The 20673-nt window shown below is 65.8% G+C and overlaps 2 protein-coding genes across 2 annotated transcripts; one reads left to right on the forward strand and one right to left on the reverse strand.

The window, feature by feature from the left end:
• Positions 1-1790: 1790 nt before the first annotated feature.
• Positions 1791-3717, forward strand: LOC122154446 (zinc finger protein 501-like). Its single transcript, XM_042802842.1, has 3 exons — positions 1791-1828; positions 2279-2954; positions 3042-3717. The coding sequence occupies exons 2-3, from the start codon at positions 2336-2338 to the stop codon at positions 3689-3691; spliced, it is 1269 nt and encodes a 422-aa protein (XP_042658776.1). The 5' UTR covers positions 1791-1828; positions 2279-2335; the 3' UTR covers positions 3692-3717.
• A 546-nt stretch (positions 3718-4263) lies between these two features.
• PNPLA6 (patatin like phospholipase domain containing 6) lies at positions 4264-19656 on the reverse strand. Its single transcript, XM_042802841.1, is given in 34 exon segments — positions 4264-4486; positions 4704-4901; positions 4983-5079; positions 5895-6011; positions 6768-6920; positions 6993-7141; positions 8944-9060; positions 10374-10443; positions 10569-10685; positions 11224-11380; positions 11457-11575; positions 11649-11831; positions 11895-12063; positions 12136-12199; positions 12516-12656; positions 12767-12842; positions 13154-13267; positions 13348-13471; positions 13563-13694; positions 13823-14028; positions 14278-14355; positions 14852-15043; positions 15138-15244; positions 16015-16189; positions 16192-16302; positions 16422-16502; positions 16595-16723; positions 17250-17330; positions 17418-17577; positions 18396-18536; positions 18627-18724; positions 18814-18896; positions 18998-19454; positions 19588-19656. Coding segments are annotated over 33 exon segments (4161 nt in total). The 5' UTR covers positions 19203-19454; positions 19588-19656; the 3' UTR covers positions 4264-4469.
• Between the last annotated feature and the right edge of the window lie 1017 nt (positions 19657-20673).

Raw genomic sequence — 20673 nt, forward strand, 5'->3', positions numbered from 1 at the left:
CTGTCACCAGGGTGTCCCCACGCCCGGGGTGTCCCCATGCCCAGGGTATCCCCACACCCAGGGTGTCCCCATGCCCGGGGTGTCCCTGTCCCCAGGGTGTCCCCATGCCCGGGGTATCCCCACACCCAGGGTGTCCCCATGCCCGGGGTGTCCCTGTCACCGGGGTGTCCCCATACCCAGCACATCCCCGGCGTCTACCCACACCAGGGTGCTCCCACGCCCATCCCAGGACCCACGGGTGACCCCGAGGTGGGAGCCTGTCCCCACGCCGGCTCTGGCCACGCAGGAAGAGCTGGGTGCTATCAGCACCCACCAGCCCCGACCGCGGGTCCCCGGCCACCCGCCGGCACCCGGCTTATCGCACCCAGCGGGAGCGGGCACCCAGCGCCGCGGGGTGGGTGCGGGGCTGCGGGGACGGCCATGGGGGTGCCGGTGTCCCGTGGGGGTGCCGGTGTCCCGTGGGGGTGCCGGATGTCCCATCATGGTGCTGGTGTCCCACGGTGGTGCCGAGTGTCCCGGGGCTGTAGTGAGTGTCCCTTGATGGCGCCGGGTGTCCCATCGTGGTGCTGGGCGCGTTGTGGTGATGCCGGGTGTCCCTTCATGGTGCCAGATGTCCCATCGCGGTGCAGGGTGTCCCTTCGTGGTGCTGGTGTCTCATGGTGATGCCGGGTGTCCCTTCATGGTGCCGGTGTCTCATGGTGATGCCGGGTGTCCCTTCATGGTGCCGGTGTCTCATGGTGATGCCGGGTGTCCCTTCATGGTGCTGGTGTCTCATGGTGATGCCGAGTGTCCCTTCATGGTGCCGGTGTCTCATGGTGATGCCGAGTGTCCCTTCATGGTGCCGGTGTCTCATGGTGATGCAAGGTGTCCCTTCGTGGTGCCAGGTGTCCCGTGGTGATGCCAGATGTCCCGTGGTGGTGCCAGATGTCCCACTGTGGTGCTGGCTGTCCCATCATGGTGCCAGATGTCCCACGGTGGCGGTGGGTGCCCCGTGGTGGCAGTGGGTGGGTTGTGGTGGCGGTGGGTGCCCCGCGGTGGCGGTGGGTGGGTTGTGGTGGCGGTGGGTGCCCCACGGTGGCGGTGGGTGGGTTGTGGTGGCAGTGGGTGCCCCGTGTGGCGGTGGGTGCCCCGCGTGGCGGTGGGTGCCCCACGGTGGCGGTGGGTGGGTTGTGGTGGCAGTGGGTGTCCCGCGTGGCGGTGGGTGGGTTGTGGCGGCAGTGGGTGTCCCGCGGTGGCAGTGGGTGCCCCACGGTGGCGGTGGGTGGGTTGTGGTGGCAGTGGGTGTCCCGCGTGGCGGTGGGTGGGTTGTGGTGGCAGTGGGTGTCCCGCGGTGGCAGTGGGTGCCCCGCGGTGGCGGTGGGTGGGTTGTGGTGGCAGTGGGTGTCCCGCGTGGCGGTGGGTGGGTTGTGGTGGCAGTGGGTGTCCCGCGGTGGCAGTGGGTGCCCCGCGGTGGCGGTGGGTGGGTTGTGGTGGCAGTGGGTGTCCCGCGTGGCGGTGGGTGGGTTGTGGTGGCAGTGGGTGCCCCGCGTGGCGGTGGGTGCCCCGCGGTGGTATCGGGGGGGCCGTGGCTCTGCCCGGTGTCCCGCGGTGGTGCCGAGGGTCCCATCACGGTGCCGGTTGTCCCGTCCTGTTTCTCGCCCCCCGCCCCCTTCCCCCCGCCCCCCGCGTGTCCCGGGGGGTCCCCACGGCGCAGCGCCATCCGCGGCCGCCAGGTGGCGCCGTCACGACCGAGGGGCGGAGCCAACCGGGCCCGGAGGCGGCGGGGGGGGCGCGACCGGGGGATCGCGACAGGGGGATCGCGACCGGGATCGGGGGGATCCGGAACAGGGTGATCGGGGGGATCGGGATCCGGAGGAGCGGGGGGGGCTGGACCGGGGAGCCGGTACCGGAGGGGCTCGGCGCGGGGGGAGCCGGGACCGGGGAGCCGGTACGGCGGCCAGGAGCGGTACCGGGGAGGCGGGGACGGGGGATACTGGTACCGGGGTGAAACCAGTGGGGGAGGCGCCCAGTAACGGGGGGGGGGGCAGTGAGGGAGGAGGGGGCTGGACCGGGCTGTGGGACCCGGTTACCGGCCGGGGCCGGGTGTACCGGGGGGGGGTCAGACCGGGATTGGGCAAAGTACGGGGGAGCGGGACCCCTCAGGGGCAGCGGGCTGCCCACGGGGACCTGTCCCCAGCCCCCGTGACCCGGGGGTGGTGCTGGTAGCGGGGGGGGGGTGGGGGGTTTGACCACCACCCTTGGGTGCTGCCTGCTCACCCCTTCTCTCCTTGCGCCGCAGGCGGGACCCGGGTGGGCACCGGCGGCACAGGAACCGTGCCGGCGGTGCCGGGACGGGATGGACGCCGGCGGTGCCGATCCGAGGCCACCGGGCCAGCGCGTGGCAGATGCCACCAGGGCCACACTGGCACCAGGCAGCCACGACCAGTCAGGCACCGGCAGCACCGGTGTGGGGACAAATCACCAGAACCAGGCAGATACCAGCAGCTCCAAACCAACGCCGGGGCACCGGGACGCGGCAGTCACCGGGAGCGCCGAGTTGGGAACACGACGCCAGGACACGGCAGATGCCGGCAGCGCCGAACTGGCCCCGTGGCACCAGCACGAGGAGGGTGCTGCCGCCAAGCCGAGCCGGCACGACGGTGAAACCACCGGCGAGGTCCCGGCAGCGGGCGCCCGGCCTTTTCGGTGCGGGGCGTGCGGGAAGCGGTTCGGGGCGAGCGCCACGCTGACGCGGCACCAGGCGCTGCACGGTGCCCAGCGCCCCTTCTCCTGCGCCGAATGCGGCCGCGACTTCTGCGACCGGGCGGCGCTGGCAACGCACCGGCGAGGGCACACGGGCGAGCGGCCCTTCGCCTGCGCCGAGTGCGGCAAAACCTTCGCCGGCAGCGCCGGGCTGCTGGTGCACCAGCGGGCCCACACGGGCGAGCGGCCCTTCGCCTGCGCCGAGTGCGGGCAGCGGTTCCGCCAAAGCGCCCACCTCGCCCAGCACCGCCAGGGCGCTCACGCCGCGGGGCGCCCGCACCCTTGCCCGCAGTGCGGCAAAACCTTCGCCCTCCGCTCCGCGCTGGCCCGGCACGCCCAGACCCACACGGGCGAGCGGCCCCACGCTTGCGGCGACTGCGGCCGTCGCTTCCGCCAGCGGGCCCACCTGGCCCGGCACCGTCTGGCGCACACGGGCGAGCGGCCTTTCCCCTGCGGCGAGTGCGGCAAAGCCTTCGCCCTCAGCGCCACGCTGCTGCGGCACCGCCTGGTGCACAGCGGCGAGCGCCCGCACCGCTGTCCCGACTGCCCCCGCGCCTACACCCAGAGCGCCTACCTGGCCCAGCACCGCCGCAGCGCCCACGCCGGCCCACGGCCCCACGCCTGCCCCGACTGCCCGCGGGCTTTCGCCGACCGCGCCAACCTCCTACGGCATCGCCGGGGTCACGCCGGCACCCGGCCCCACGCCTGCGGGCAGTGCGGGCGGCGCTTCGCCCAACGCGCCAGCCTGGTTGAGCACGGCCGGCGGCACACGGGCGAGCGGCCCCACCGCTGTCCCCAGTGTCACCGGGGCTTCCGGCAGCGCTCGGCGCTGCTGCGGCACCGGCGGGCACACGCCGGCGAGCGGCCATTCCCCTGCGCCCACTGCGGCCGCCGCTACAGCCGCAGCTCCAACCTCCTCCTGCACCAGCGGGTGCATGCGCCCGAGTAGCACCCAGGGGTGCTGCCGGGGGGGGGGGGGGGCTGGTTGTGTCACCCCGGTGCCGGAAATGTCGCCCTGGGCCAAGCCCCAGCCTTGACGTGTTTGCCCCCACAGGACAAGCACCGCCTGGTTAATTTTAAATAATGACAGTAAATAATTTTTAAAGAAAATATACAGCCGGGGTTGTTTTAAATAATAATAATAATTAAAAAAAAAAAAAAAAAAAAAGAAAATATACAGCAGTCACTTCCCCTCCTCCTCCCCAGCGGGGCACAGCCGGGCCTTGGAGGGGGGATTTGGGCCAGTGCAACAGTGCAGGAGGGAGGAAAAAATGGGGGTCCCTGGAGCCCCCCGCGTCACCCCAGCTTGGGGACGGCGCTGGGGACAAGCTGGGACGAAGGGGAAAGTGCGATGGGACGGGGGGGACACCCCTGGGGTGCAGAGGTAGTGCCGGCGCTCGGGCTCCGGCGGTAGCGGTTTGGGGGGGGGGGGCGGGGGGGGGTCAGGTGTGGGGTGCCGAGGGGTCGCGGGGTGGGTCGGGGCCGGGGCGGTGCCGCAGGGTCTTCTCCTCCTCCTGGGGACAGAGGGGACGTGTTGGGGACACTGGGATGGGGACACGGCACAGCACCTGCTTTGGGGGGGGGTCAGGCTGTCCCCGAGCCCACAGGGAGCTGGGGGACACGTGGGGGACACGTGGGGGACACGGATGGGGACACGGTGCAGCGCCCGAGGGGGCCCGAGCCCATTTGGGAGGGTCTCCATGGCCAGGGACACCCAATTCACAGGATCAGGGCACCCTTGGGCCCCCCCCACCCAGGCACACCCCATTTCAGAGGGTCCCCACAGCCACAACCCCCCCCATGCACAGCACCAGAGCACCCTTGGCTCCCCCCACGCCCAGGGGCACCCCACTTTGGAGGGTCTCCATGTCCACAACCCCCCCACGCACAGGATCAGGGCACCCTTGGCCCCCCCCACACCCAGGGGCACCCCGTTTTGGAGGGTCTCCATGCTCACACACCCCCCTGAACAGGATCAGGGCACCCTTGGCCCCCCCCACACCCAGGGGCACCCCGTTTTGGAGGGTCTCCACGGCCGGGGGCACTCACGGCCTCCAAGGCGCCGGCGCTGGCCCACTCGGCATGGGCGAACACGTCCTCCTCGCCCCGCGCCGGCTCCGGCCCCTCGTCCTCGTACTCGGTGAGGTAGTCGGACTCCTCTGGGGGGGGGCAAAAAGGGGGGTGCAGGGTGAGGGCCCCGGATCTGGCCCCGCACCGCGGACACCCCCTCCCCAGCTCACCGTCCGCGTATCCGTCGGACAAGTAGGGCTTGGCGGGCTCGATGCGGGACACGATCTCCGCCAGGTCGGTGAAACCGGCGCTGGGACACGTGAGCACCTACGGGAGGAAAAGAGGGGGGGCCCCCCCGATCAGCCCCCCCCCCCCTCCATGTGCGGAATGGGGAGGATGAGGGGAGCAGGAGGAGGGATGTGGGATGGGTGAGGGGATGGGAGGGTGGCAGGGGACACGGTGAGAGGGACAAAAGGTGAGAGGAGGTGGACCAAAGGGACAGGATAGACCAAGGAAGGGAGAGGAGATGGAGCAAGGGGACAAAAGGAGGATGGGGAGGGGGACAGGAGGTGGCCCAAGAAGGGGACAAGGATGCTGGGGGGGACAGGGGGTGGACCAAGGGGACAGGAGATGGACCAAGGGGACAAAAGGAGGATGGGGAGGGGGACAGGAGGTGGACCGAGAAGGGGACAAGAGGTGGACCAAGGAGGGGACAAGGATGCTAGAAGGACATGGGATGGACCAAAAGGACAGGAGGGTGGACCAAGGGGACAGGAAGATGCTGGGGAAGGGCAGGAGATGGACCAGGGTGGCAGGGTGAGGAGAAGGGACCAAGGGGACAGGAGGATGAAGTGGGGTGGGGAGGGACAGGAAGATGCCAGTGAGGGACAGGAGGACACTGGGTGGACAAGCTACACCAGGAGGGGTAGAAGGACATGGAGGAGACAGAGGGGACAAGGGACAAGGCAAGGTGCTGCTCCCTGAAGATGGCTCCAGGACCAGAAGGAAAAAAAAAAAAAAACCAAAAACCCAAAACCCTTAAAATGAGGGTGGCAGGGCCAGGGTGGCCCTTCCCAGGATGCCCCAGGGCAGGTCGCCGAGCAGCCACCACCCTCCACGGCCCCGGCGCCACCCCCGCTCACGTCCATGCGTTTGCTCTCGTAGAAGTCGGCTGAGCGCCGGTCCTTCACCATCTTCTCAATGATGTCACCCCGGCTCCAGCCGTCGAAGACCACCTTGCCGTGCTGGTACCCCACATCCTGCAGGGAGAACGGTCACAGCCCGCTGGTGGCCCGGGCACCCCAAACAACGGCCTGGGGCACCCCAAATGACAGCCCAGGCACCCAACCGATGGGTAGGACATCCCAACTGGTGACCCAGGGCATCCCATTGACGGCTGGGACACCCAACTGATGGCCAGGGTACCCCAAACCATGACTGGGATGCTCGACCTAGTCAGGACACCCCAAGTGATGGCCAAGGGTACCCCACTGATGGCTGGGGCACCCAACCAGTGGCTTGGGCACCCCAACCAATGGCCCAGGAAGCCCCAGATGATGACCTGGCTACCTGGAACGATGGTCCAGGCACCCCAAATAATGGCCAGAACATATCAATTGATGGTCTGAGCACCCCAAACGATAGCTCAGGCAGCCCCAGATGATGATCATCATTCCATTAACGGCTGGGACACCTGAACAATGGCTTGAGCACCCAATTGAGGGCCAGGGCACCCCAACATGAAGGCTGGGGCACCCAATCTATTGCTGGTTGACTTGACCTGAAGGCCAGGAGACCCTGTTAATGGCCTGGACACCCAACTGATGGCAAAGGCACTCCAATCCCTATCTGGGGCACCCCAGTAGTGGCCTGGGCACCCTATTAATGGCCAGGGCACCCCAACTGATGGCTGGAGAACCTCAACCCATGGGTCGGGGCGCCTCACTGATGGCCTGAGAAGCTCTAAAAGGTGGTCCAGGCCACCCCACCACCGGCCTCCTCGTCTCCCAACTCACGTAGATCTCGTCGAACTTGCCGAAATCCATCGTCTTGAAGTGGTCGATGGGGGGGCGGATGTACTCGCAGTACGAGCTGGACTTCACCACCTCCAACTGCCGCACGCACGACACGTAGGCCAGGCGGGACTGGATCTCCGCCATGTCAGGCACCTGCGTGGACGAGGTGCTCAGCACCCTGCCCGTACCGCCTCACCAGCTTCCCCACGTCCCATGGGTCCTCACCTTGACTTTTTCAGCCCAGGGGTTGAGACGTTTCCAGAGAAGCCACCAGCCAGACAGGCTGTCCCCGTAGTTGCACAGGTCCGTCTCGTCCTGGCTGCCCACATCGATGGCGATCACCGTCTTGGCGCCCATGCTGCGGGCGATGTCGGCTGCGCGGTGGGAAAGGAAGACGCTGGGTCGGCAGCGTCGCGGCCTCCCCGGGTCTGAGCCCGCGGCGAGGGGTGGTGGCACGAGTAGAGCAGGGAAGTGGGGGTGAGGGGTCGTCCCTGAGCCTGGGCTGGATGGCAAAGCCACGCTGGGGTTGTGGTGGGACGAGCAGTGTCCCGCGGGTGCCGGCGCTGGGGACGGGAGCCCGGCGGCAGGATGCGCCCGTGGGGAGCAGAGCACTGATGCAACCTCGTGCGGGTACTGGGGCAACGGGAGGGCACAGGCAAGTTGCAGCATCTGTGGTGAGATGTGAAGGAGCGTGGCGATGCCCCGGGAGGACATCGGGCGGTGAGGACACCAGGAGCCGATGTGAGGCGGATGGAGATGGCTGGCGGGCGGAGGAAGATGGAGATGCTCCAGGAAGGCACCTGGTGCTGAGGACATCAAGGGAAGATGATGGGACGTGAAGGAAGGTGGTTTGCATGTGAAGGAGGATGGAGATCCTCCAGAAGGATGCCTGGTGCTGAGGACTCCAAAAGATGATGCAAGATGGAGGCGGCTCAGCTATGAAGGGAGATGAAGATGCTGCAGGAGGGAACCCAGTGCTGATGGCATCAAGAGACGGTGATGCAGGCTGGAGGAAGGTGGCCTCAAAAGGAAGGAGCACAAAGATGCCACAGGAGGCCACTCAGTACCAAAGACACCAAAACATGGTGCAGGGTGGAGGAAGGTGACTTATGGGTGGAGGAGGATGAAGATGTGCTGGGAGGGCACCCGGTGCCACGGACACCAAGAGGTGACACAGAATGGAAGGAGAAGACTTGCAGGAGCATGGAGATGCTCTTGGAGGGGGGGGGGGGCGGTACCTGACATCCAGGACACCAAGAGGTGGTTTGAGCTGGGGGGAGGTGCCGTGCATGTGAAGGAGCATGGAGGGCACCTGGTTTCAAAGACACCAAGAGCGGGTACGAGACAGAGGGAGGTGTCTTGCAGGTGAAGGAGGGTGGAGAGGCCCAGGGAGGGCACCTGGAGCTGAGAACATCAAGAGAAGACGATGCGCAATGGACAAAGGTGGCTTGCATGTGATGAAGCATGAAGATGCCCCAGGAGGACACCGGGAACACTAAAGATGGTGCAGGATGGAAGGAGGGGGCCCGTACCGGCAGGAAGACAGAGATGCCCTGGGAGAACACCCAATGCCAAGGATGACGCAGGGTGGGAGGAGGTGGTTGGCCTCTAAGGAGCGTGGGGATGCTCTGGAAGGGCACCCAGTGCCAAGGACACCCAGGGATGATGCAAAATGGAGGGACATTTTTTGCACGTGAAGAAGGATGATCGGGGAAACCGCCTGGTGCTGATGACACCAAGAGACAACGTGAGGCTGTGTGACGTTTTTGACATGTGAAGGAGGATGAAGATGCCTGGAGAGGATGCCCAGCACCGAAGACACCAAAAGATGAAGGGATGCATCTCGCGTGTGAAGAAACATGAAGATGCCCGGGGAAGCCACCTGATACAGAGGACATCAGGAGACGATGTCAGATTGATGGCCATTTTTTTGCACGTGAAAGAGGATGAAGATGCCTGGAGAGGGCGCCCAGCAATGAAGACACCGGGAAGACGCAAAACCGAGCAAGACGTCCCAAATCCAACCTCAACGTCTCCGGCCACTGAGAACCCATCTTGTGGTGGCCACGCAGCCCCCACCCAGCCGCCCACCACCGCCCCCGGGGCCAGACCTGGCGCCGCAGTGGCTGCCACCCCGGTCGGGCGGTGGCGGTGACGGCGTTGAGCCGCTACTTGCCTGGCAGGTTGTTGATGTAACCACCGTCCATCAGTAAGTTGCCGTCCTTGGGGTCGCAGAGTGGCGGTAGGTACCCAGAAAGGGTCATGCTGGCTCGCACGTACCGCCAGAGCGAGCCTGCGCCGGCGGGAACAAACGCAATGAGCACGGCCCGCCTGAGATCCTCCCCCACCCCGGGGGGGGCTGCCCGTCGCCCCTGCCTGCGCCCGGGGACGTCGGCACCCCGTGGGTGCCCAGTGGGCACCTGCGGGTGGCAGAGGAACCCGTCGCACGCCCTGACCGGCCGTTTGCAAAGCCCAGGTGGCTCAACTTGGGATGGGATGTGGTTCTGGAAGGGTGGAAAGGGGTGGGGTTTGGTTTTGTTTTTTTTTTTGGAGGGGGGGGCCAGGGGCCCCGGCGAGCGAGGTGCTGACCTGGGACATTGTTAACATAGCAGCCGTCCACAAGCCAGTGGCTGTCCTTGGGGTCACAGAGCGGAGGTAGGTAAGGGGTATAAGACGCACTGGCTCGCACGTAACGCCAGAGGCTGCCTGCCGAAGGGAGAGGACACGGTCACGGTCACGGGGGGGGGCCGGGACGTGCCCGAGCACCCGGTGGCAGGTGACCGAGGGTGTTGGCACTGCGCCGGTGGGATGTCTGCAGCCCCAAGACCAAGGGGAGAGCACCTTGGCCACGGCAGGCTGGGGAAGGATGGACGTGCAAGACGCTCACCGGGAGGTTAGGGGTGGTAAGCGGGGATTAGTTGGCGTTAGAAGCCAGAGGAGCAGGCAGAGCGAGAGCCAGGCTGCTTACGAGCCACCGCGTGTGCCCCGTGGACGGCTCAATGTCCCAGGTGAGCTCCGACACCAGGCAAGGAGGAGGGGCAGCCACCGCAACGTCCCCATCACCGCAGTGCTCCCCCCACCAAGACGCCCCCTCCCGCCACCACATCATCTCCACCACCACGACGTTATCCCCGCCGCCACGTCTCCACCACCACCACCACCACCACGTTGTCTCCACCACCACCACCACGGCATCGTTCCCACCGCGTCCCCGTGCTCCACATGCCGTGAGTGTGGGTTACTGGGGTTAGTGGTGAGCAGATACGTTAGAGGGGACATGCATGCTAAGGGTGCCAGGATGCGGCTCCACACACCAATTCTGCCCCACAACCCCAGAGATGTGGGGTGCAGCCAGACCCCCACAGGGACCTGAGCCTGGTGGGGTCACCAGCACCAGGTGGCTCTGGGAAGCCACCACTGCCTGGGCTCACCGTGAGCCCGCCGAGCCCTTTTCCTGCCATGCCAGGATGTGGCATCCCCTTGGCACGTGGCAAACATTTGCCCGTGGGGCAGTGGCACTGTTTTGGGGTGCTGGTGAGGAGGGTCCCCACAAGTGGGGACGTGGTGGCACCGGAGAGCTTCCCCGGCTCCCCGGGGAGCTCTTACCATCCGTGTGCACCCGCATGGCCGAGGCCGTGATGTCCGTTGTGACGTTGAAGTAGGGCAGCCACAGGTCCTGTGGGGACAAGATGGGGTGGGTGACGCTGTGGGGACATGAGTGGGTGGGTGGGGAGGTGGCTGGAACTCTTCCCATGGGTGGGTGAAGCCCTGGGGGGGGGGAGGTGTGTCCCTGTGACGCACCTCAATCTGCTTGTCCTGGAAAACCTTGTTGATGCTGGCGTTGAAGGCTGAGCCCGAAAACATGGAGGTGATGGGGTAGGTGAGGTCCAGGACGGTCTCGAACACAGAATTCATACACTGGAGGAGAAGGAGGAGGAAGAAGAAGAAGGAGGAAGAGGAGAAGGAGGAGAAGGAGGAGAAGGAGGAGAAGGAGGAGAAGGAGGAGAAGGAGGAGAAGGAGGAGAAGGAGGAGAAGGAGGAGAAGGAGGAGAAGGAGGAGAAGGAGGAGAAGGAGGAGAAGGAGGAGAAGGAGGAGAAGGAGGAGAAGGAGGAGAAGGAGGAGAAGGAGAAATAAAGAGAAAATGAAAAGGAGGAGAAAGAAGCAGCAGCAGAACAAGAGAAGGTGAAAAAGCAGAAGGAAGAAAAAAGAAGAGGAAAAAAGAAAAAGGAGAGAAAGAGGAAGAGGAGGAGACAAGGAGGAGAAGAAGAAGAAAAGGAAGTAGAAAAAGAGGAAGAAGAAGAAGAGGAAGAAGAGGAAGGAGATGCTTTAGAAACAGCTTGGGCAGGGCTGGCCACGGGCAGGGCAGGCACCATGCCAGCGTCCTCCCAAACCACGGGGGCCGGTGCGGGTCAGCGTTTGCCTTCGCTGGGGCGGGGGACGTGCCACAGCACCCACCCTGGCCCACTCGCGCGCCCGCTGCTTGGTGCGGACGGCGCTGCGCTCCTCGGCGTAGAGCGCCCCGATAAAGGCGCCGATGGAGGTGCCCCCCACCATGTCGATGGGGATCCCCGACTCCTCCATCGCCTTGATCACCCCGATGTGGGAGCAGCCCCTGGATGGACGGATGGAGAAAATAAGGAGGAGGATGAATGAGGCGGGGTCACAGCCTGCCGCGGCGCGGCACCCACCTGGCTCCGCCGCCCCCCAGGACGAGGGCGATGGTGTTGCCGGTGAGGACCCGCGCCAGCCGGGAGAAGTCGCTGTGCCGGTCGGCGCTCTTCTCAAACACCTTCTCGTACATCTCCCGCTGCAGATGGGATGGACGGTGGGTGATGACGGCAGTGGCGGACCACCGAGGTCACCCAGGGGGACACACGTACCAGTTTGGTGGGGCTCCGGCGGGAGAAGACGCGCCGGGGACACTTGATGTGGAGGTGGCCCGAGCACCAGCTGCGCATGTTGAGCCACTCGACGGTGCGGGAAGGGCTGGGACCGTCCTCGCGGTGTAGGAGGACCAACTGCTTCAGCGCGCGCACCGCCGTGTTCTCCAGCATCTGCTCCAGCTGTAGAAGCCATCAGCCACCCGGCGCGGTGCTGTCCCACCGCCGCCTACCCCCCACCCTCACCTCTCCCAGCGCCGGCTCTTGGTCGCCCAACCCTACGATGAGGATGCAGTCGGCTTGACGGATGCAGCGCACGGTCCACGGCGTCAGGGTGCAGTCGGTTTGGTAGAGGACGATGCGGTGGATGTCCTCTTGCTGTGCCAGCCAGCCCGACAGGCGGTACTCCTGGATGCTGCCAAGGTGGAGGGGTCAGCCGGCGACATGGTGGTGGGTCGCCGGAGCTGCTCCTTCCGATGGGAGTTACCTGTCCAGCGCCGAGGAGCCGAGACAGGCACGGATGATGTCGCTGGTGAGGAGCAGCGTGGGACCTGGGAGAGGTGGGGACATGGTCACCACCGCGCCATGGGGCTGTGGTCACCAGCACGGTGTGGTCACCAGCATGCTGTAGGGCTCTGGTCATCACCATGCCATAGTTGCCACCGTGGCAAGACACTGTGGTCACCACCGTGCCACGGGGCTGCGACGGTCACCGTGCCATGGTGTCCACCACACGACAAGACCACGGCCACCTCCATGCCACGGGGCCACAGGCATCACCACACCAGGTCACTGGCGTGCCACAGGCCCACGGTCACCTCCACGCCGTGGCCACCACACTGCGGTCACCGCTGTGCTGGCGCTCACCGATGGCGTTGAGCGCGTGCTTGAGTTCCAGCGTGAAGGCGGCCATGGGCACGTCATCACACACCGGTAGCACCGCCACCGTCGACAGGTTGCTGGTGGGGTTGGTGGGCTCCGAGCTGGAGGCCATGCCCAAACTGGAGCCTGCGCGGACGGAGACAACGGGGTGGTGGCCACCCTCCATGCACTGCTCTGACGATGGCCACCAGCCCCGGAGAGGGCACCCTGTCGTCCCCAATCCCTTTGGGACCTACTTGCAAAGGGCCCGCGGAGCTGCTGGAGGTTTCCCAAGATCTTCTGGCTCAGGAGGTGGATGAGGCGGGTGACAACCTGCAGGGACGAGGACAGAGATGGCCATCAGACCTGGCAGGACTTCGCAAGCTGGAGACTCGCTAACACCCCGGATTGGTGTCCCACACATCTTTTTGGGTGCCACCACCACTCCACATCCTTGGGGACTTCAGAGAGGGACAACCCTTTAGCACATCAGCTCTTCTCCCTCAACAGCTCTAATCGCATCTTTAATTCCTTAATTTAAGCGGGTTTCAACGGGCGTCACAACCACCAGCTGAGGGGGACGTGGGGACGCGCTCCTTCCACGGGAAGGGGGTGCAGACCCCAAGGTGAGGATCTGGGGGTACCTGGGGGTATCTGCGCTTGATGTTGTTCAAGGTGCCCTCAGGCAGCTTGGCCAGCTCCGTGTCCCGGACCGCATGGACAGTGGTGGCACGGGGCTGCCGGGTGAGCGCTTCCACCTGGAGAAGAAGACACATAGCCAAGACGTACCGGCCAGAGGTCCAGGGCGTCCGCCGCCCGGCCCCGGCACGGCTCTCACCACGCCAATGAGGTCTCCACGGCCGTACTCCCCGATGAGCTCCTTCTTGCCGCTGCCCTTCTGGATGACGGAGCGGAGCCGCCCGTTGAGCGCGATGTAGGTGCAGTCCGACTTGTCCCCCTGCCTGGGGGACACCACCAGTGGGAGGTCAGCCCCCCCGCCAAGCTGGTTGGTCCTCACCAAGTCGAGGTGGGCGCCCACCCGCTGGTACCCGCCTGTAGAGCGCCCGGCCAGCCTCCACCGCCATCCAGTCGATGGCGAAGTCCATCTGGCGCACGAAGGGTGACATGCGGGCGGCCACGGTGTGGGCGACGCTCAGCACCACGCTGGGCTGCTCCCGCATGATCCTACGGGTCAACAGCAGTCGGGGGACACGACGGTGGCCCCAAGAGATGCCACCACAGCGCTCGCCGCAGGAACCCCCTTCGGCACCAACCCTTTGTCCCAAACCTCCACCGCCGGATCCGGGACTCACTCGTAGAAGTCCGACTTGGAGATCTTGAGGAAGGTGCAGTCACGGTTGGCCTTGATGGTGAAGATGAGGGGCTCGCCGGTGAGCACGGCCAGCTGTCCCACCATCTCGCCGGGCTGCGTCAGGAAGAGGCAGACGTCCTCCGCCTTGTCGATCATCCGCTGGTAGACGTGGAGGCAGCCCCACAGCACGAAGTGGAGGCTCACGTCCTGCCAAAATGGCACCCTATCACCGGTGGGGGCCACCTGGGGCCCCCAGGCATGACGGGTCCCACCAGCACCGCTCGGTGTTTCTTCTAGTCCTCTTCACAGGGTGCTTTGCACCCTCTGGATGATGCTGGGGGGATAATTCTTCCCCCCCACCCACCCACAGGGCAGGAGTAGGATGAGTAGCACCCCATGGAAATATAGGGCAGGAGGAGGAAGATGCCACCCCAATGTCCCACAACCCAGACCCACCTGGTCCCCTTGACGGGCAATGACTGTCCCAGCTTTGGCGTGATGGAGCAAGACGCGGTTGTTGAGGAGAGAAGGGTCCTAGAGGGAAGAACGGCGACACGTGAGGTGATGGGGATCACCAGGAGGAGATGGGGAGTACCAAGGGGAGATGGGGACCACCCCAAAGTGACAGGCATCACCAGGAGGAGACCCACCACAAGGAGATGGGGCGACCATCCCAAGGAGATGGAAGACTACCCTGACGCCGTGAGGACCACCGTGAAGAGACAAGGGACCAACACGAAGTGACAGGGACCCACCATGAAGCAAGAAGGGCTACTACAAAGTGACAAGGGACCAAGACGAAGTGACAGGGACCCACCATGAAGCAAGAAGGGCTACTACAAAGCGACAAGGGACCAACACGAAGTGACAGGGACCCACCATGAGGTGGCAGGGGACCACCACGAGGCAACGGGACCCACCATAAAGCTACAGGAGCCCACCGCAAAGCAACGAGGACCCACCACGAAGCGACAAGGCCCACCCCAAAGCCACGCTCCCCGCCCCGTGCTGGCGCCGCTCCTGCCCTCACCTCCACCTTCATGAGCTTGACCAGCTCCCGCTTGGCAGCCTCGAAGACGGCGCTGGTCTGGCGGCCCTGGTAGGGCCCGAAGAGGCAGTCCGCGGCTGACGATTCGTCCTCGCAGTAGTTGTAGTGGTAGACACCAGAAGGCTGCTCCTCCACCGTCACCGACTTGCGCTCCTTGGGCTCGTGAGAGACGGACTGGGGGCAGACGGGACGGCTCCGGCACCCGTCCGCGGCCGCCCCGGCGCTGCCGGTGGGGGATTCGGGCGGACGCGGCGGTGCCGGATCTCACCCGGGAGAAGGCGGCCAAGGCGCCGGTGCTGTCCTCCTGCAGCGACACCGAGATGCGGCCGCGCTCGTAGGCCATGTCGAAGTCGGAGCGGGGACCCTTCTGGATGCCTGCGATGGGTAAGGGGGGGGCGGGGGGGGACCGCAGGGGGTCACCGGTGTCCGAAATGGGGTTGCTGGGGGGGTTCGGGGAGGGGGGAGATGCACGAGCACCGGGTGGGGGGATGCTCTGGGGAGGGGGGAAGCACAAGCATGGGGGGGCTGCATGACACTGAGGGGGTGCGTGAGCATTTCTGGGGGGATACGTGACCTGGGGGGGGGCGATGCATGACACTGAAGGGGGATATATGACCCTGGGGGGGTGCATGAGCCTAGAGGGGGGACACGAGCCTTTCTGGGGGGATACATGACCCTGAGGGGGTGCATGAGCCTTTCTTGGAGGGGATACATGACCTGGGGGGGGTTCATGAGCCTTTTTGGGAGGGATGCATGACCTAGGGAGGGGGATGCATGAGCCTGGGGGGGGCTGCATGACACTGAGGGGGGATACATGAGCCTGGGGGGGCACACGCATGAGCCTGAGGGGGACCCACAAGCCTTTTTGGGGGCATGCATGACCCTGAGAGGGGTGCAGGAGCCTTTCGGGGGGGGCATATGTGACCTGGGGGGGGGTGCGCATGAGCCTTTTTGGGGGGGGGATACATGACCTGGGGAGGGGGATGCATGAGCCTCAGGGGGGACACACATGAGCCTTGGGGGGGGGACATGAGCCTTTTTGGGGGAGATGCATGACCTGGGGAGGGGGATGCATGAGCCTGGGGGGGGTTACATGACCCCAGGAACCCCACCCCCCCGACTGCCTCCTCCAGCTACAGACCCACCGGAGATATCCACCGGCATGGAGATGCAGCGGCTCAACGGTGGCGGCGGTGGCGCGGGGGTCTCCAGGCCTCCGGCTTTCAGCGGGTCGGCTGCAGGAGGAGACCACCCTGAGCCCCCCCACCGCAGCGGTGGCGGCGTGGGGGGGGGGGGTCCCAGCACCCCCTTTCCTGGCTCTTACCCGGTTCCCTGCCCTCGTCGGCGCTGCTGAGCCCCCGCTTGCCGTGGCGGACGGGGCTGGTGCGGGCGGCGTGGCCGGGCTGGGGGAAGAGCCGTAGCGGTTGCATGTCCTGTAAAGGGGGGGGGACATCAGGGGGGTGGAGGGGGTGTCCAGATCCAGCCCAACCCCCCCACTCTCCGCGTGGGTGTGCGTGTGTGCCCCCCGCCCCCATTTTTGGCCTCAACTCACGTGGCTGAAGAGCTCATTTGTCAACCCGAGGTAGTTGTGCAAAGCCAAGAAGGTGACGCGCTGCAGGCGCACCATGATGATCTAGAGGGGGACCAGAAGCCATCAGTGGTCCCTGTCACCCCCGAGGGACCCCCAACCCCCCGCCACCGTGGGCCCCTCCAACCTGGGCTCACCTGCACCACCCGCACCAAACTCTCGGGGTACTTCTCGAAGACGGCCGAGAAGGCTTCAACTGGCAGCCGTAGGATGGTGGAGTCCTCTGCCGCCCGGGCGCACACCGTCCGGTATGGGCGCTGGTGGCCCTGGGTGACATGCCATGGTGTTGGTGGCCTTGCCGGGATGGGGGACAGTGGCAGCTGGGGGCTGGCGAAGCCCACTGGTGGCACTGGGCTTTTGGCTGGTGGGGCTTGGGGACGGCCATGGTTGGGTTGGAGGAGTGTAGGGACGGCCACAGTTGGGCTGGAGGGGCTTGGGGACCACGGGTGGGGCTTCGAGATGGCCACAGTTGGGCATGGAGATGGCCATGGTTGGGTTGGGAAGGTTTGGGGACATCTACGGTCAGGCTGGGGGGGTTGGGGACACCTGGTGGGGCTTGGGGACGGCCACAGTTGGGCTGGGGAGTGTTTCGGGGTGGCCACGGTTGGGTTGGGAGGGGCTATGGGATGGCCACGATGAAGCTTAGGGGGCTTGGGGATGGCCATGATCGGGTCTAGGGGGACTGGGGTCAGCCACAAGCATCCTGGAACAGTTTGGGGACAGCCACCACCAGGCTTAGGGGCCTCGGGGACAACCACAAATCGGCCGCGGGGACAGCCAGGGCGTCGGTACCGTGATGACATCAAGGATGCTGAGCAGGCTGTGCACGCTGTCCCCGGGGAACACCTCCTTCATCACCGTCTCCTTCCCGTCCTGCGAGGCACAAAACCCCCTTTTTGCTCATCGTGTCCCCAACCCCCTGCCACCGCCCTGTCCCCCTCGTTGTCCCCGGCCCCGCACCGGTTCGGTGAGGAAGAGCTCCAACTTGCCATCCTGCAGCACGTAGATGCTGGTGTCGGGTTGTCCGGGTCGGAAAACGTAATCCCCTTGTTGGCACTGCTGGAAAACCATGTGCTTGCAAAGCTCCAGGAACAACGGCTTCTCGAAGTGGCCCAGCACCCTGCGGGGACGAGGACGGGGACAGCGGGTGACACGGCGCCCGCTGGGACCTGTCGTCACCCTCTGACCGGTTGTCAGAGCGACGGGGGATGCAGAGGGAAGAGCATCCTTCGGCGGAGTGGCCCAGCCTCCCCTTACAAAGGGTTTCCGGGGTTGGAGCCTGACCCTGGGGCCTGATCCTGAACCCCGGGGCCTGATCCTGAACCCCATGGGCCTCATCCTGACCCCCAGGGATGGATCTTGAACCCTGGGGCCTGATCCTGAACCCCATGGATCTGATCCTGAAGCCCCTGAGGCCAGATCCTGGCACCTCTGAGGCCAGATCCTGACTGCCAAGGATGGATCCTGATCCCCAGGGATGGATCCTGATTGCCCTGAGGCCTAATCCTGACCCCCATGGGCCTCATCCTGACCCCTAGGGCCAGATCCTGATCCCCCTGGCACCAGACCCCGACCCCCAGGGATGGATCTTGAACCCTGGGGCCTGATCCTGAACCCCATGGGCCTGATCCTGACCCCTGGGGCCAGATCTTGACCCCCAAGGGTGGATCCTGAACCCTGGGGCCTGATCCTGAGCCTCTCTGAGGCCCAATCCTGACCCCCATGGGCCTGATCTTGATCCCCTGGGGCCCAATCCTGATCCCTCAGGGATGGATCCTGATCCCCCTGAGGCCTAATCCTGACCCCTCTGAGGCCAGAACCTGACCCCTGTCACCAGATCTTGACCCCCAGGAACGGATCCTGAGCCCCCCCCCGGACGGATCCTGAGCCCCCCCGGGACGGATCCTGAGCCCCCCCGGGACGGATCCTGAGCCTCACCGGACATTTTTGAGCATGTAGAGAACCTCGGAGGGAAGATGGGAATTGGCCACGTCGAATTCGGTCAAATCGGCTTCCAGCACCGAGGGCGGAGGCTCCTTCAGCTGGAGGGTGGGCAGCTCCTTCTGGATGCGCAGGAACCTTGGGGACAACGAGGTGACATCGGGGCACGGCCCCCCCCCCCCGCCCGCACGCCCCCCCGGCCCCCCCCCGGCGCTGGTGGCACCTCACTTTTTAGCGATGTTGAGCATTTTGAGTTTTTTCTTCATCCGGGGCCGCGAGGTGCTGGAAATGGTGGTGTCCACCAGGGAGGAGGTGGATTGGGAGACCTGGGGTTGGGGACACCAAGGCGGGGGGGGGGTGTCACCTGACGGTGACACCGCGACGTCGCCCCGGCTGCCACCCCGAGCGGCACCACCTTGCGCATGATCTTGCGGCCGTAGAAGAGCATCTTGTCCCGCTTGCGGAAGCGATACTTCGGCGTCCCCTGCGCGGGGATTTCTGGGGAGCGATGGGGGATGGGTTAGTGGCAAGGCGGGGGGGGTGGGGGGCAGCCCTGTCACCTCCTGTCCCCAAGGCCACCCCGCGGCGGTGTCACTCACTCTTCAGGCGCAGCCGGCGGACCAGGACCACGATGGCGGTGGCGATGATGATGGTGAAGACGCCGAGGCCGAGCACCGCCCCCAGCACCTGCGGAAGGAGAAAGATGGGGGGGGGGGGGTCCCCATGCTGCCCCTGGTGCCCCCAAGGGGACGGGTGACGCTGCCACCTCGGTGACACGGAGGGACGGGGCGGGTTGGACAGCATCAGGGATCTGTCCCCAAGGGCGTGGGGACACGTTCACGTCCCTTCAAGGGTGCTCAACTCGGACGCTGTCCCCTGGGGACACATTTTTGTCCCCTCGGGGGGTGTTGGGCAGCGCTGGGGGGGGGGGGGGGTGGGGGGGGGGTGGGGGTAACGCCATCGTTTGGGGACGTGGGGACAAGTTTGTGTCCCCCCGGGGGTGCTCACTGCGCCGGTGGGGAGCTGCTTGGCCAGCACGGCTGTCAGGGACGCATCCTGCGGGGGGGGACAAGGGGACGGTTGAGTCACTGGTGATCCCCCACCTCCCCTCCCCCCCCGGGGTGGGGACACACAGTGGGGGGGGGGGATGTGACTGTCACCCCCATCCAGCCGCGGTGACATTTCCTACCTCCGCCTCCTCCTGCGGCTCCGACTCGCTCTGCCCCATGGCCGCGGGGGGGCTCTGCCCATGCAAAATCCTGCGGAAACGGGGGAAAACGGGTTAAAAAAAACAAAGAAAAACCAACCAAAACCAAACCAAAATTGGAGGTTTGTGACCCACGACGGCCACCAAGGGATGGGTGACGACAGGGTGACATCCCTGCAGGCAGCAAAACTCTGCTGGGGGGGGTGGGTTTGGCCCTGATTTGCTGCGTGGCGGGGTGTCCCCAGGGTGTCCCCAGGCGCTCAGTGACATCGGGAGGGATTTGGGGTGTTTCCCACCCACCCCACCCCCCCCCAAGTTGGGGACCTCAGCGTGTGTGTCCCCCCCCACCCCGGGGGAAGAGGAAGCGGTGGCAGGAACCTTCCCATTGCGACAGCCCCGGTCACCCGGTCACCCCGCTGCAGGACGAGGGTCCCCAGGCTGGGGGGGGGAAGTTTGGGGGGGGGACCCAGCCCCGGTGTGTCATCCACCTGGGTGTGTGTGTCCCCCCCCCCGTTCCCTGTCACCACCGTCCTTCCCAAGGACACCCCGGGGAGGTGACGGTGGCCCCGGCGGGCACCGGAGCGGGGACGTCACCGAGGCTGGCATATGTCACCCCCCCAACCCCCCCCACCCCCCCCATTTTTGAGGGGGGGACGGACACACACACACACAGCCCAGCGCCGCGGTGCGGGGGGGGGTGGTGACACCCCCCCAATGGGTGACAACCGCCCCCCCCACCCTCCCCAAACTGCTGCCCCCTCTTACCCCCATCAGTCCGTCCCCCCCCCCCCCCAATATTCCTCCCCCCCCCAGCTGCTTCTACCCCTCCCTAACGCAATATTAGCAATCCCCAAATTTCACTGCCCTCCCCCCGCCCCAGGGCAAAATCCGCCCCCCCCCCCCCCCCCCAAGCCGCTATTGCCCCCCCGGCTGCTATTGCCCCCTCCCCAGCCCCCATCACCCCCCAGATCCTTTTGCCCCCCCCCCACCTTTACTCCCTCACCCCCCCCAAGGGCTACAATTGCCCCCCCCGAGCAAATCCTGTCCCCCCCAGCTCCCCCCCCCGCA

Source organism: Tyto alba, unplaced genomic scaffold, assembly GCF_018691265.1.
Source record: "Tyto alba isolate M040663 unplaced genomic scaffold, T.alba_DEE_v4.0 Super-Scaffold_4, whole genome shotgun sequence".
NCBI classification, from domain to species: domain Eukaryota; kingdom Metazoa; phylum Chordata; class Aves; order Strigiformes; family Tytonidae; genus Tyto; species Tyto alba.